The sequence below is a fragment of the Chiloscyllium plagiosum genome, unplaced genomic scaffold (assembly GCF_037043375.1).
Source record: "Chiloscyllium plagiosum isolate Xiang-an unplaced genomic scaffold, Cpla_swu_hap1 HiC_scaffold_8, whole genome shotgun sequence".
Taxonomy (NCBI): domain Eukaryota; kingdom Metazoa; phylum Chordata; class Chondrichthyes; order Orectolobiformes; family Hemiscylliidae; genus Chiloscyllium; species Chiloscyllium plagiosum.
In genome coordinates this window covers 47,558,693-47,575,397 of record NW_028270146.1, presented here as the reverse complement: position 1 = coordinate 47,575,397, position 16,705 = coordinate 47,558,693, and the positions used below count along the sequence as shown (strand labels likewise).

Here is a 16,705-nt window from a genome sequence, read left to right as displayed (position 1 = left end):
AGTCCTTTGTCAGACAGAGCTTCTTTGAGACAAGTTATGCGGTCAGATTCAATTGATGGGGACGCAAATGTGCGAACAGACTTGGAAAACAGTTTGCAACTAGAGGCTTACGAGAGGCGAATCCGCCGGCTTGAACAAGAAAAACTAGAACTAACCAGGAAGCTGCAAGGTAAGTTTGAGATTTAATTTATCGAGAAATCCTGGAAAAAACGCACAGCATATCAGTTGGCATCCATGAAGGGAAAAGGAACATAGTGGTTTTGGGTATCCATTTGTCATCAGAATTGAAAACAAATTATATGTCTTATAAATAGAAAACTAAATGACTATGGGCAGAATATTCCCAGGCACTGAATAATGTGGACATTGGTGAGAAAGTTGTGAGAATTGAGAGAGAGAGAGTGGTAGTGAGGAGCTTCCTGACTTCAAGAGCAAAAGTCCTGTTTTCCAATGAAGTGCTGAATGGCCGAGATGGAATTCTCCTTCATGAGCAGCAAGAAGCTTATTTGCATGTATTGGCATGCGCTAACACAATAGTCATTTTGCGTCATTGAAATGCAGTTTCCCATGATTCCTTCCACTGAATAGAGGCTTGATGATACCTCCAGATGAGAAAATCAGAGACATGGCCTAGGGACTCCAGCTCACGATTTCCTCCTCTGGCTTCTAGAAGTTACTAACATGTCGTAGCAAACTCAATTGACAAGAACTTTCCCTACCTTGTTCACTAGGAGCCCCAGATGGCCATGGGCAAAGTGGAGTGCCAGTTTCCTGCTGTCTGATATGTATGGGACAGTTGAACAGTGCACGACGGGCTTTAAAGATGGCACCAGCACTAGGAATCCTGGATGACCTGATAGTGGCCAGTAATTTTGCCTGTGGCAAGTGGGGGAAATGTGACAAGTGATGTGTCATACGTTGGTCATAAAGTAACTTTGGGAAGGTAGCATAAGAAAACTTGCTAGGATTCGTGAAGAAACACCTCGATGAAAATTGCCAGAAATGGCACTAAGCCGATTTTTGGTAAGATTCAGCTCAGCCTAGTGTTTCACTTCTAAAGGGGTATAGGTACCTCATACCTATCAAAACCTGTTTTTGTTTTCAGATAATTCTTCATTTATTTTGTTCTGTCTTTTTGTTTTTGTTCAGATTTCAGTTGTTTTAAGCCTTTTTTCCCTCAAACATCAAGATACTATCAGATTGTTCCAACACTGTTAACCTTTGGTGTTCCCCAATGATTTATCATTGAGCCTTTTCTATCTTGCATTCATAGACTGCCCTTCAGTGATGTCATCCGAAGACTCTTCGTCTTCACATTTTCTTGACTCATCCACTGCTGCGAAATTATTGGGCTTCTCATCTGATACTTGTTATGGGTTGAGGAATATTTTCTTCCAGCTAAATAGTTGGAGGGATTGAGTACCTTGTTTTTGAACCCTGCTCCAAATTCTGTTCCCTAGCTACTGACTCCAACTCTCTCCCTGGTAAAAGTCTGTAATTAAGCCAGTTTTATTGCAACCTTGGTGTCACACATGAACTTCTGACTTCATATTTGTGCCATCACTAAAACTATCCATTTTCACCTCCATAACTTTGCCCAATTTTACCATTGTTTCAGCTCAACTGCTACTTCGGCCTTTATTCATCACTCTTGTTGCCTCTAATCTCAACTATTCCATTGCAGTCCTAGCTGGTCTCCCATGTTTTACCCTCTATAAACTTGAGGTATTCCAGAATTCTGCCTGTGTTTTAACTTCCTCCAAGGCTCATTTTCCTGTTTTAGCTGTCTTGCATTGCAATATCCTGTTTTCAAATCTGCCTGTAACCTCATGCTCCTGATCCCATAATCTTCTCCAGTTCTCCAACTCTCCCAAGTTATTTGCACTCTAATTCTGGCTTCATGTGTTAATGGCTCCCCCACAGGTGACCATGCATTCAGTTGTCAAGCAGCACCTCTGCACTTCCCCAGGTATCTACCTTGCTTTCCTCTAAGGCATTCTTTAAAACCTTCCTCTTGGTTTAAGCTTTGACTGGGTCACCTAGTGCAATTTGACTCAGTGCATACTTTGCTTTATAATGCTCTTGTGAAGTGCCTTGGGGCATTTAATTGTTAAAATACAATATAAATGTTTTGTTGTACTGATTTACAAGTCTCTTTCCTTTATCATTCCTAATTTAAGCTTTATATACTTTTTGTTTTAGAATCCACTCAGGCAGCACAGTCACTTCATAGTTCAACACGTGGAATGGGAACTATCAGCAGAGATAAGGAAATCAAGAAGTTAAATGAGGAAATGGACAAACTGAGAAAAAAGTTAGCAGGTATATTTATTTGTCATATTTTAACTTCTAACCATCATATCCAATTTGTTTTGTGGATTTATTTGCTATACTTCTGTTCCTAGTAAATGTGATTTTACTTAACCTATCAGGTTTCACAATATGTTGATTCATTGATGGAGGCTAGTACTGACTGCAAGTTGTTCATTATTGTTTTTCTAGTCCTTGATCATCATGGTTTTCAGCATTAGTTATTTCTCTTGAAAAATTGCAGTTCCCCTGATCTATCTATCTTAGCCCTTTCATAAATGATCCATCATTATCTTGACCCCCTCTAAAATTTACAAATAGGTACTGTCACTTCTAAGCAATTTATTATGTAGCCTAGGGTGACTAACTCTGGTTAAGCATATTTTTGGAGACTTCACCAGATGAGCACCTGTTTCCAAACACATCACCCAGTCAAACAACCTTTTTTAAAACATTCAATGCTTTGATTAGTAAATAAAATCATTCAGAAGTTTTTGATGGTCCCATGATTTTCTTCTGGATTGTTTACACCTCTGTCCATAGAATTTTGTTATATCCTGGAGACATGAAAATCATCCTAAAGATCTCCTAACTCTATTAACACCAGCATCATATTTGTTAATAACCTTTTCCCATATTGAATACTTCTTTCTCTCTTCTGTGTTCAATGGTCCAAACTCTAATTCTACAATAGTTCTGTTGTTTTTCTCCAGCACTCTTTATAAAGAATATTTTTATTATCCTGTTCAGGCATGTTACAATGCACCTCCATGGTGCATGAGTCTTGAACCACCACTGTGCCAAAAGACCTTATTGTTCCTTTGTATAGACAATAATTCCACTTGCCATTCAACCCAGTCCAATCTTTTGTTTAATATTCTACCTTACATTTAGCATCTTCCAATTATGTGAATGTTGTCTTGTTATAAGATCATATTAAAATGGTTAAATAACCACATTTTGTGGTGATCTCCAAACAGACAAATTATTTTGAAAAAGAAATTTGAGTTTACAGTTAACAATCTCATGCCTGCAACCTTTACCAACTTGGACAAGGGCAGCAAATAAGTGGGAATAACACAATCTGAGAGTTCAGCTCTAAGCCTTATACCATACAGAATTCTTTTTATTCATTCATGGGATATGGACATCACTAGCTGGGCAAGTATTTATTGCCCGTCCCTGGTTCCCCTTGAGAAGGAAATGGTGAGCCACCTTCCTGAAGCATGCAATTCATTTGCTCTAGGTAGACCACAATGGCAGGCTCAAGATTTTAACCCAACAATGCTGAAGGAACAGTGATATGTTGCCAGGTCAGGGTGGTGTGCAGCTTGGAAGAGAAGTTACTGATGATGAAGTTTCCATGTACCTGTTGCCATTGTCCTTCTAGTGATGGTGATCATGGTTTTAGAAGATGCTATCTGAGAAGCCTTGGAGAATTTCTGCAGAACATTCTGTAAATGATGCATACTGCTGCTACTGAGCACTAGTGATAGATGAAGTGAATGTTTGTGGATGTGGTGCCAAATGTGCGAGCTACTTTGACCTGAATGGTCCAAATTATTATTGAGTGTTGTTGGAGCTGCACCCATCCAAGAAAGTGGGGAGTATTCCATCACACTCCTGACTTGTGCTGTGTAGATGGTGAACAGGCTTCGGGTAGTTAATTTGTTTTAAAAAACAAAATCAGAATTCCGCATTTCCAAGCATGGTTCTAAATGCTTTTTTCTTTTTGTAGGCAAATTGAACTTGAAATATAGGAAAGAGATTTTCCATAAAAATCTGAGCACAATCAATAATCTCCCACAACAGTTATACCTTACACTGCCCTTTTGAGAGAGCACTTAATCCTTCAGTGACCAGTCTAAAATTATTCCCTACCCGATGGCTGCCATTCTATTTTCCCTGTCAGATAACTTCTGATAGCAGAATTGCCTCTGATTGTGAGGGTTGCACAATTGATACTTTCCCTCTGGTTCAAGCTAAGCAAATCTTCCACCCTCCTCTAAATCTTCACAAACTCCCTCTTCAATCTTCTTGCAAGGTCCTGTCTGGTTTTTGTATGTTGATCACTTGAGTTAGCATTTTCTCTACTTCAGGTATAGGTTTGGCTGTCTTTATCTCCCACGTTCTGCCCCTCAGATGGCTGCGCACTACAAGCTGTTATCTAATGTGATATTCATGGATTTGTCGGGAAACTTTTCCTTTGCTGGTTTTTAAAGGCTTCCCAATCCTCAGCTTCCCATTGATGTTCATTGTATGCTTTTCGTTTGGCTTTATGCTGTCCCTAACTTCCTTTTTCAGCTATGGCTTCCTTGTGCTCTCCATTGTATATGTTACTTCTTCCTTGGGATGAATTTCTGCTGTGCTTTTCTAATTAGCCCCAGAAACCCCTACCATTGTTACTCCACTGTCTTCCCTGCTAGGCTCCCCCTTCTATTGTCAGGTCTGGCCAGCTCCTCCCTTGTGCCTTTGTTGTTGCCTTTCCATGATTGTAATGCAGTTCAATCTGAAGGGTGAGAGGAACTCAAGACATTGCAATCACTTGGGAAGTGAGACTGAGCAGAATCTTGGGTACTCAGGTTCTGATGGATTTTCTCTGAGGGCCTTAAAAGAAGCAAATGATTCATTAATTTTAATATTCTGAAACTCCCGAGATTGGGGAAGGCCACAATAGTTGGTGGGTTATAAATGTAAATTTGGGGCTGGTGGGTAGCTAGAGACAGGTAATGAGGAACTATCTGTGACAGGAAATTGTTAGACTCTATAATGATAGATGTAGCAGGGCAGTTTTTAAGTTAACAATGAAGGTAATCAGGTAGAGGCAGCATTGCGTTGAGGAAGGGAGATTATGGTTAACTGATTTATTGGCGTTCTTTGAGGAGGTAGCAAATATTGTGCAAAAAGGAGAACTGGAGGATGAATTGTACTAAGATTTCCACAGGACATTTGATAAGGTGTCAAATCAAAAATTATTACAGAAAATAAAAGCTCATGGTGTAGGGATTAACACATTGGCTGGCTAACAGGAAGCAGAGATTAAGCACAAATTAGTCCTTTTCTGGCTGGCAGTATGCAACAAGTGGTGGCAAGGAATCTGTACTGTTTACCAATTATGTCAATGACCTGGATGAAAGGATAGCAGGTATTGTTGCTACTTTTCCTGATGACATGAGGATAGGTAGGAAAGTAAGTTGTGAAGAGCATGCAAGGAGGCTATGAAAATGGATAGGGTCCAGCTTTAACAAATGGGAATATACTGTCTATCATTAATATTCTGTGAGGGGGGGAGAGATTGCAGAGCTCTGGGATGCAGAGGTATCTGGGTGTCTTTTTGGTATGAATCGTAAAAGGCTAGAATGCAGATACAGCAGGTTATTAAGAAAGCTAATTGGGAGGGGCATTGAATACTGAAGTAAGGAGCTATGATTCAATTACAAATGGCATTGTTGAAACCAAATCTAGAGTATTGTGGTACAGCATTGACCACCTTATTTAACGAAGCAGTTCAGAGAAAGTTTACCAGACTAAGTAGAATGAATGGGTTGTCCTGTAAGAAGTGCTTGAACAGGCTAGGCTTGTACCAACTCTAGTTTAGCATAGGAAAGGTGACAGAATCCTATATATATATATATATATCTATCATCATGAGGCGTCTTGACAGGATTTATGTGAAGAGGGTGTTTCCTCTTATGGGAAAATCTGGAAATAAGGATCCATGTTTAAAAATCAGGAGTAGTCCATTAGGTTTTTTTTATTGTCTTTGGGTATATCTTTGGAACTGTTCCTGAAAAAGCATTGGAAGCAGAGTCTTTGATTATTTTTAAGGCAGTGGTGTATAGATTTTTATTAATCAAAAGTGTAAAAGCATATCAGGGATGGGCTGGAATATGGATAGAGTCATAGAGATGTACAGCATGAAACAGACCCTTCGGTCCAACTCATCCATGCCGACCAGATATCCCAACCCAATCTAGTCCCACCTGCCAGCACCTGGCCCATATCCCTCCAACCCTTCCTATTCATATACCCATCCAAATGCCTTTTCAATGTTGCAATTGTACGAGCATTCACCATTTCCTCTGGCAACTCATTCCATACACGCACCACCCTCTGTGTGAAAAGGTTGCCCCTTAGGTCTGTTTTCTATCTTTCCCCTCTAGATCTGGACTCCCCCACCCCAGGGAAGAGACTTTATCTTTTTCTCCTTGAAGTTATAACCAGGTCAACCATGATTTTATGAAGTGGCAGAGGTTTAAGAGGGACAAAATGGCTACTCCCGCTACATGTTTATATGTTGTACCTGGTTAAAAATGCATTTGCATCTCTCATTCTCATTCAGTGTCCAATTTTGCATTTAAAGAAACAACTGTTTTCTGGGAAGTAAGTGTATATTTTGTTTTGAAAAAAGTTAATGTTATTAATCCTAAGAATAAACCAACAATGCTGGAGGACAAATGACATTTTACATATGAATTAAAGCTAGTATGTTTCGTTTGAATGACTGGTAATGAAATAAAGATCATGTGACATGATTTTATATTTTAAGACATTTCCTGTAACAAACAAACTAAAATCAATGCAGACTAGATATAGAAAGCTAATACAGTAAACTATGGATAAAATATTCTTCAGCTACTTAACATAAACATATCTCATTAACTAGAGCTTGACCTACTATTGCTTGGAAGCTTGAAGTATGCTCAGATCAGTAATCACCTGTTTAAGTAGAAATTAAAAATTAGCAAAGAGATCTTTTAACTAGATAAATATGGCTCACTTGGTGGTGAAGTATCTCCTTTAGAGAACAAGATGATTCACGTCAGGCATTGTTTAATCACTTTATGACTGCTGAATGATAAAGATGGCCATGTTTTAAACTGACGTCTTAAATTCGTAGTGAAATGAAGTAGCGCAGAGACAAATCTGTTTCCTGTGCTGCTTACCATTGTCTGTTGTCATCTATATTTGTCCCACACGATAACCAAAGTTTAGTAAATCCATCATTTCAAAAGTCTGCTTAAAGTTTCCTGTGATATCCCTTGCCCTTACTCTGAGAGCAGCATCAGTGTATCTAAGACCTTCTTGACGTAAAATGTCAGCTAGGTTCATTCAAGTTTGATTTCTTTGAAATTCAAGAAGTAGGTTTTGAACTTTTTGTCAATAAAATGTCCAGAGATGGTACTTTGAAGTGCTGGTGCATTAAAGATGCTTAAAAAAATTTGGACATTCTCCACATTTGGATCATGGTTCATTGAGTATATTTGATATCCAGCTAGGAGATTTATGCTTTCATAGGAGAATCACATTATTTGGCCCCTTGAGTATTATTGTTCATAGGTGTAATTCTTACTTTTGCTTCACTGGTATCTGAATTTATTTGTAATTGTATAAAAAACAAATTAGCATTAAAATTCATAGGATTCTGCAGTGGTGCTTTTTGTTTAAACTTAATCATTATTTTGAAGTTTGAATACAATGCTGGTAAATTCTGGTACAGCAATAGCATTGGTTTCTGTGGGGTTCAAATCACAGGATTGTGATATACAGAGGAATCTCAATTATCCGCCATTCGATTATTCAAATATCAGATTATCCGGCAAGATTACAAGATCCTGATGCTTGGTTAAACAATGTTATCAGACATTCGATTATCCAGAATTCGATTAACTGAATGAAATACTGCCTGCCTGTGTCCTTCGGGTAATCGAGGTTCCTCTGTAGATAAACTGTTTAATAAAAAAAGCACTGAATTCATTACTTATAAAAATGCTTCTTTATATTTATGTACTAGCTTGGGAATCAATGATATAAATTTGTAGTATGTAGGTTACATGAAGGTTTGGAGTGACAAGCATATTCAAATAGACTTGAATACTGTTTTAACTGCCTGTGTAAATTTGGATTACAGTTGTGGATGGTTCCATTTTCTTTTTGTACAACTCTTTAGAATCTGATCGGTTAGAACATCAACTTGAAAATGCAGTGTCTCTCCGCCAAGATTTTGAGGAAAGTACAAACAAAGTAAAAGCACTAGAAAAACAGATTAAAGCACTTAAACAAGAAAAAGAAGAAAATCACAAGGTACGCAAACTAAATTTTGATTATTACAAGCAAACCTTAGTTGGCAATGATTAAAAGGGGGTATTGTAATAATCTGAAGTATCCTGTAAAATCATTGGTGTATCAATATCTCACAAGGTCACCCATTAACTGAAGTGTTAAAATAGTCCCTTAACATTGTAAACTAAAAGAAACAGTGTAAATCCTTAAATGTAATTTTAAAATAAAGTTGTTTGAAATATGCAGCCAGTTAATTAGCATGGGTTAATGAAAAGATATAATCTTCAAACCTAAAATGTTATCTCATGCCATTGCTAATGTGTCTTGCTGGTTCCCGGAAAATACATTATACAAAACAGTCTGAGGTTCATTAAAGCTTCACAAGACGTCTACTCCCTACCATATCCACTCAGGGAGACGTGTATAAAATATATGGGAATGTTTAGTTATATGCAATGTGTAACTGCAGCAACACAATGCATATGAGGTGTTCTGTTTCGAAACCTCCAATTACACAAAACAACATTGTGTAAGGGCAGTGTTAAATGAGGCTTTCTTGTACTTGCTTTCTAAAGATAATAGTGAAACGTATGTAATCCATCTTTTTAGGTCACAAATAATAGGGTTCAATCTGTGGGTGGGTATCAGTGGGAGAATCTCTTGTAAAGACTGTATTAACTTTTCTGTATTTTAATTGTAGACTGAAATGGGAAAGGTATTATGTTTTAAAAGCCAAGGACTGCTGAATTTTTAAAAAAACTGGTTATCAACACATTGTCAGTGCTGTTTATGGAGAATTTATTTCAGATAAATTGGACCTAGGGGTGTTAATGAAGGGAGATTCAGCTGGCAACATGTAGCTAATTGGTATGTGAAATGGTGGCCAGTTGTCAATTGCAAAATTCTCTGCCTGCCAACAAGTTTGTTGGTTCCCGTGTAGCTGGACAGCTTTCGTGTGTGAATTAGATTAGATTAGATTAGATTACCTACAGTGTGGAAACAGGCCCTTCGGCCCAACAAGTCCACACCGACCCGCCGAAGCGCAACCCACCCATACCCCGACACTTGCCCCTTCACCTACCACTACCAGGCAATTTAGTATGGCCAATTCACCTGACCTGCCATCTTTGGACTGAATATTTTATCAGAAGCTATCAGAACTCTGAAGAGAAAGGAGCTGTTGTTTCTTCTGCAGTTTAAAAACAAACACCTCAATGGTAAAGAAATTGCATTTATTTCCCTCCATCGGTTCCTGTAAACTGTGGGTTTTCAAACAAATCAGAGACTGAAAGTGTGAACCAGTCACCTTATGTCTCCTGCAAAGAAATGAAGGTACCTGGAGAAGGAATTTCAAGAAGCATGAAAATGAAAAGGATCATCTCTGAACCCTGTGGGCAGGGACCACCGACCTGCCTACACAGTCTTGCCTTCAATCCATATTACTGTGTTTTTTGTTTCATTGTATGTGTATGGGGGGAGTTTATAAGGGGGTCAGATTTTTAACTGGTCGATTTATATGTCGACAGTTCATAGTTGCTTGTAGCTAGAATCTATTTATTTGTTTAAAAATAGTAATTGTTAAATCGAGAAACCTGGTCTGTGCTTTCTGTCATCCTGAGTCTAAAAGGCAGGTACCCCTACTCACCTGGGCCCCACGGGCTGCAGCCTGGACAACAGGCCTCAGGCCTGTGCTCCCCGCCCTCTGGAAGTTACTATTTTTACTGACATTGAAATGTCATCATAAATTGCCTTTTATAATGTAAATTTTGAATTTATTCAAATTGGAAAGACCCTCAGCAAACCTATTGAACCTACTGACTAGGAAAAAACACAGTCGGGCCATTCTTCAAGCATTAGGGATCAGCATTCTTCCCAATCCTGCATACTGGTCTCTGTGTAATTGAAAAAGTTGTTGAACTGAGATTGACATCTGGAATTCACGCTTGAATTGCAGTGGTCTAGAAATTTGCAAGAATGATACATGGCAGACTAAGAATAAAAAAAAGACAGTGCTTGTGTTAAAGTTGCATCTTATTACAGTTATTTATTACTTTCTGAAGACCAAATCCTTCCTTTTGGGCACACTTTAAACATGAATCAATCATTGGTTCTCACGTAAGTGGTAATTTGGCCAAAGGTATTGCTGGTTTATTCTTCCATAGAGGAAACGACCACTTAGTGCTGTCTAGCAGCACATGTACATTTACATTCAAGAATGGAGACTTGACTGATTCTCTAACCTTGGCCATCTAAGCAAAGTGTAGTTCCATGTATGCTACCATCCGTGACCTTGGCCAAATAATTACTGAGGAACCCATGACTGGGTTGGACCAATATTTAATTGATTACGATCTTAACCAGCTAATCATTGCAGAATAAAAACCCTCAATGGTAATTTAAGATTGAAAGTGTTTTTTTCTGTTTCAGTAGTGCTCGAGGAGTGAATTGCTTTGTTGGTAAAGCTGAATATGGAACAGTGCAATAACAGCTTTTGGATTTTTTACTTTAATCTTATATCTGCCCCACTCCATTATTTTTATCACAAGTGATGGCCCAAAGTTTGAAAATTGTATAGTGCACTTTTGTGAATGCCACTGTTCAATACTATCCTATGAGATTTATAAAATGCAAGTAGATTTATATATTTAGCATCTTTGTGTCATGAAATTTCAGCTTCATGACTTCTGAGTATCTTAAAGTTCAGTGGTATGAGACCACCTCTAGTAAATAGGCTGACACCATGTAACCTTCACACTGTTGCAGTACTCTACAGCTCTAAGTTTGTCAAGCCAAATTTTAAAGGCATTCTTCATACTTTCTCATCAGTTTTGAAATACAATGAGAGGTATTGCTTATTCCTTTTCTAATGTTTGAAATAAAGTATCCTTGAGACTAGAGTGGGGGCAGGGCTGCTTTGTCAGTGTGCTCTGTGCAGTTTACAGTGTAACTCAATGTGAAATTGGTACCTGTAGTATGATACAGCTAAAGTTGTAGTAAATTCTTAAATTATGCAAATTTAACTTTTGTATTAACATGTTTTTCTAACCCTTAAATTTGATAGCAACTTGTTGAAACTCTTGAAAGACAAAAGTCCCAAACAAAGGAATTGAAGGATGCACATCAGCAGAGGAAAATTGCAATGCAGGAGTTCTCTGAACTCAATGAACGGATGGCAGAGTTGCGCTCACAAAAACAGAAATTGTCCAGAAATCTCCGTGACAAAGAGGAAGAGTTGGAAGTAGCTATGCAGAAAATTGACACAATGCGTCAAGATATCCGAAAAGCAGAGAGGACTAGAAAGGAGGTAAGTTACTCACGTGGTGCTCACAGTCACAATTTATGTCAGTTCTTAAATTTTTACAGAGGTACTGACTGTTGCATAGTCAGTAGTATTGCTGTAAGTTAACTTGGCACGTTACAAATTATTTCTTGATGTCTAATCTAAAACAAATATCTGAGAAGGAAACATACACATTGACAAAACAGTGAAAGCAGGATTTATCAAACTGGGAGCATTCTGGATCACCACTGGCATAGCTGACAAAGTTGGGAGGTTGTGATTCCCAGTGGTGCCTGTGGAGTGCGGCAGGGCCCAGGACAGCGATTGCACAAGTGCTAAAAGTTGGGACAGAGAGCTTATTGACCAAGTGCTCTGTCGATCAGAATGAACAATAACCAGAGCAGCCAATCTGGTGCAGATTGACAAGCTAGTAAGCCAACTAGCCACAAAAAGACATGACCCTCTCTCACTCGTATCCTCGCATACAGATGAGGAAGGATACCACCTCGACTGGGACAATACATCCATCCTAGAACAAGCCAAACAAAAACGTGCATGAGAATTCCTAGAAGCGTGGCATTCCAACCAGAATTCTATCAACAAACACATCTTTCAATGTTTAACAATTTCCTCCTCATTATTGTCCCTTCCTTAGATTCTAATTCTGAAAAGAATTGGAAATAAAGTGAGGTAATATGTTAACATAACAGTTTAACCCTGACCTATCTCACACAAGATCAATACAAAAAAATTTGTATTCTGAGAAATCTTTGCTGATGCAACATCATTGAGAGGAATCTAATATGGGAATAAGTCTAGTTTACATAATTTCATTATTGTGTTGCTGTTCTCTACAATTTTCTGGGTTTGCAAGGAAAATTATTATAGCAAAACCTATCCCGTAAGTCCGATATACATTAGCATTGGCACCATGCTGTTTCAGGCACTATATTGAAATATTCACATATTGAACAACTGAAAATGGATTCGGATCAATCACTCGTAAGGATAATAAGGATAATAAATTCCTATGCATTAAAATTGTTTGAGTTTGAGGAAGTAAATCCCAAATTGTAATTCTTTGATGTTCCATCTTAGCATAAAAATGACACACAGCAATTTTCACTCAACCTTCTGTTGAGAGATCTGAGAGTTATTGTTATAAGCAATGTTTTGGGGAAACAGGGACAACAGAGAACTTGTGCAATACCACTGCCTACAGTAGACTGTAAACAGTAAATAATGTGACCATTATTTTACTTTGTGTGAGAAAAGAGAAAGAAATGAGCTACTGATGGAAGAAGCGTTAAGTATATGATGTTAATTATTCACATGAATTGTATAGATCTAAATTTACTACTTTAACCTTCAGAGGAATGATGTTTTGACAAATGTGTTTATAAAGATATGTGAAGTCTGTTCCATTCTTTTGGTAATATATATAGCATCTTGCAATTTACACTCTTTTATGGACCGTATGAACCTACAATATTTGACATATATTTAAATGCAGTGCAGTTCTATGGAACATGACATGAACACAATACCAAACGTATTTTTTTCTATCCTTTCCCCTATTCCCACCACATGCATTCTTCTTGTTCCCTTTCTCCTGAAACTTCTGCACTGGCATTGAGATGATGCACATTCTGTCAACCCCACCTGGCCATCCTCACTTGACCTGACCTTTTAGCTTTTTTGTTGGTTAGTTTACTAGAAGCTGCAAAGAAATCATAATTGAACCTAATTCTGACCTTGCCCACTTCCAGCAGGATAAGGTACCCAGATCAGTTGTTTTCTTCCTTAATCCAGCTATGCTGCAATCAGTTCTGTTGCCTACTGCTGTCAAATTGAGAACTGTTGAATGTGGTCTCCTTGAAATTAATGATGTCATACTCCACAAATGCCCATGACATTCACTGAGTTGCTAAGCATCAGTTCAATGAAATATTGCTCTTGTTTTAGTTTTTCCACCTTTAATATGCCACTTATTGAAGCTTGCCAGCATCTTCCCAAGTGCAATTATATATGGACAATGAATGCTGGCCCAGCCAGCAATGGCCATTTCTCATGCCTGAATAAGCAAAAAGATAATTTTGTTTCCGACAGTGGCAGTAAGTAATCAATTGTACCGAAAGGATTTGAGTATCACTTCTCTGGTGATAAATGTAAAATACGGTGTGCAGGTTTGTAGTGAATATTTTCTTTTCTCCTTAGCTGGAAGCCAAGTTGGAAGACTCTATGGCTGAAGCATCAAAGGAGCGAAAGCTTCGAGAACACGGCGAGACTTATTCCAAACAACTGGAAAGTGAATTGGAAGCATTAAAGGTTGGAATACATGGAAATAATTTTAAGCAATTAAATGAAAACATGAGGTGATGGAGAAACTCCACAAGCCTGGTAGCATCTGTGGAGAAAGAAATAAAATTCACACCTAAGAGTCATATTGGCCTCGAAATGATAACTTTGTTCTCTACTCTCAGAAACTTTCAGATTTGCTGACTTTCTCCAGCAAGTTTTATTTTTGTATCTGTATTACTTTGTTTTTGTTTGAGAAATAAATTGTGTTTTTATTTGAAGGAAAAATATTGATGAATTAGAAAGATAAATGTAAAACAGGACACACTCCAAGATTCATAAAAACAATTTATTCTCACTTATTCAGGTTTCATATTTAAATGAATAGGTTGACATCCAAGCAAGAGGAAAGTATTGGAATACTGTGTTGAGATTAATATTCCAACTGCCTTGGCCAAAGGAGTTGTATTAGTGATTAATCTCCAAGAAGGGCTTTTTTTGTATCTTAAGCTTGTTTCAACTATTTTCTCCATATGTGCTTAGCTGAAGCAAGGTGGTCGGGCTGCTGGATCCAGCTTGCAGCACCAGCAAGAACTCTCCAAGGTAAAAGCGGAGCTGGAGAAGAAACTGGTTTTCTATGAAGAGGAACTGGTGAGGTGTGAAGCTGCTCACAGCACTGAAATTAAGAACCTTAAAAAGGAACTCCATGATTCTGATGCTCAGCATTTAGCTCTACAAAAAGATGTCATGATATTAAAGGACAAATTGGAGAAAGCCAAGAGGGACAGGTAATTAACCAGAGGAAGGCACAAAGGAAGGAATTACCTGCTTTAAATTGAGATAAATTGTTTTTAAGAGCTTTGCTCAAAAAAATAGAAGTTTGAGAAATATCTTGTTGAAGAATAGGAGAAAACCCCACATTGAAAACTGCCTTGATAACATTGATCTTGATGGAATTTTAAAGTATTATACAAAGAAATGGCACATCATGAATTTTAACCTACAATGATATTATCTCAATCTCTTATGTCATTATTGGCAAGAGGACAGATCAGATGCCTTCCCATATTAAGGAAACAAAAGCCCTTCTGGGGAACCTCAGCATAGTAAGAAAGTCCAAGAATGAGGAGAAAAGAACCGATCCTTACTTTAATAAATAGTTAAATGTTTTGTGGCTAATCATGACTTAATTTTACTCATGATGGTTGCTGCCATACAGTTAAATACACAGAGAAAAAAGTAACACTATGAAGCCTGTTAACTCTCTACTTCACATACTCAATATCAAAAATCTGTTAACCAAAACCAAATTAATATAATATGAGGTAATAGATATTGGGCCAGTAAATGTTTTAGGTTAAATTTAACATAATGGCTTCAGACATATTTCTTTCTTAATCCTTTTATGTATTTGGGAGCAATTCAATTGATATAAATGCAAGTATTGAGGACACTACTTTAAAGATTTAAAAAGATTATATTGCTTCTAGCTCATATTTGGAAGTGTAAGCCTCATTTAACTGTTATGCTCAACATGTACAAAATTGTACTATCAAGTAGATAGTCAAGTTGTGAATGTTTTATTTATCCTTTCTCTGAACTTTTGTATGTAGTTTGGATAAGCAAGAGACTTGCGTTACAATTTAACCTTAGGTTTAAATTTTAGTTCTAACAACCTTTCACAGATCATCTGTGTAGATGGATAGTGAGATTTATTAAAAAAATACCAATGTGAATGTAAAAGAAAAGTGCTGAGTCTATTTGTGTTTGTTATTATGTTTGAAGGCACAATGAGATGGAGGAAACCCTTGGTGAACTGAAAAAGAAATATGAATGTGAACGAAACATGCTCATTGAAGAGAACAAGAAATTTTCAGCTGAGAATGATCGAGTAAGTCACTTCACTTGATATTTCAAGTAATATTTTTCTCCATCATTAATTCTGTGGTGTTAACATTTGCATTAATTAATTAATTTGCAAAGTTTAGATAGATTGAGAAAAATTGCAAACAGGTAGAGCATTTATTGAGACCTTCACAATGTTCAGTCAAAAGTATTTATTCATTTTATTCAGTTTACTTATTTAAAGATATTAGTTTAAACATTAATTCATGCAAATGTTCATGTAAAAATGTATGAAATACCCCAAAAATTTATTTTTGATGTGAAGTGTTATCAGATGTATACAGTCTTATGACAAGATTGAGATAGAAATTGATCTTTAGTAGGACTTGAGTAATTTGTTGTTTTGAAATAAATACATCAAAAAGTATTAGTGACTTCATAGGTTTCACTGACACTTGCCTATTGTTGCTGACTTAGTTTCATTGCCTGGCAGAGTCAGTTGCTGACATCTGGATTTGTAGCTATAGCTTCACAAAAAGTTATGGCTGTGCCAAGGATAAGGCTTGTACCAATGAATTATTCAAAAGAGGCAGTTTAATCCAACTAGGATCATTTGATATTTTTGTTGGTGTGCATGTGGTAGAAGCCCTAAATCCTGGTAAAAGTAAATATTCTGTTTATGGTATATATGATGTGTACTGAATATATAGATGATCTGTAATAATTGGAAGATCAATACTATTAAACAATTGGGCAGCACAGTGGCTCAGTGGTTAGCACTGCTGCCTCACAGCACCAGGGTCCCAGGTTTGATTCCAGCCTTCGGCGACTGTCTATGTGGAGTTTGCACATTCTCCCCGTGTCTGCGTGGGTTTCCTCCCACAGTCCAAAGATGTGAATTGGCCATGC

General features: G+C 37.5%; 1 protein-coding gene across 4 annotated transcripts in view; it reads left to right on the top strand.

Moving 5' to 3' along the window:
* The window catches only part of cdc42bpb (CDC42 binding protein kinase beta (DMPK-like)), a 206,776-nt gene that overhangs the window by 126,093 nt on the left and 63,978 nt on the right, over positions 1-16,705 (top strand). For all 4 annotated transcript variants that reach the window (XM_043697465.2, XM_043697467.2, XM_043697466.2 and 1 more), the window contains exons 10-16: positions 3-169; positions 2,203-2,322; positions 8,261-8,394; positions 11,435-11,677; positions 13,871-13,981; positions 14,495-14,739; positions 15,737-15,842. In XM_043697465.2, the coding sequence (XP_043553400.2) occupies positions 3-169; positions 2,203-2,322; positions 8,261-8,394; positions 11,435-11,677; positions 13,871-13,981; positions 14,495-14,739; positions 15,737-15,842 (1,126 nt within the window). The remainder of the gene's footprint in view (positions 1-2; positions 170-2,202; positions 2,323-8,260; positions 8,395-11,434; positions 11,678-13,870; positions 13,982-14,494; positions 14,740-15,736; positions 15,843-16,705) is intronic.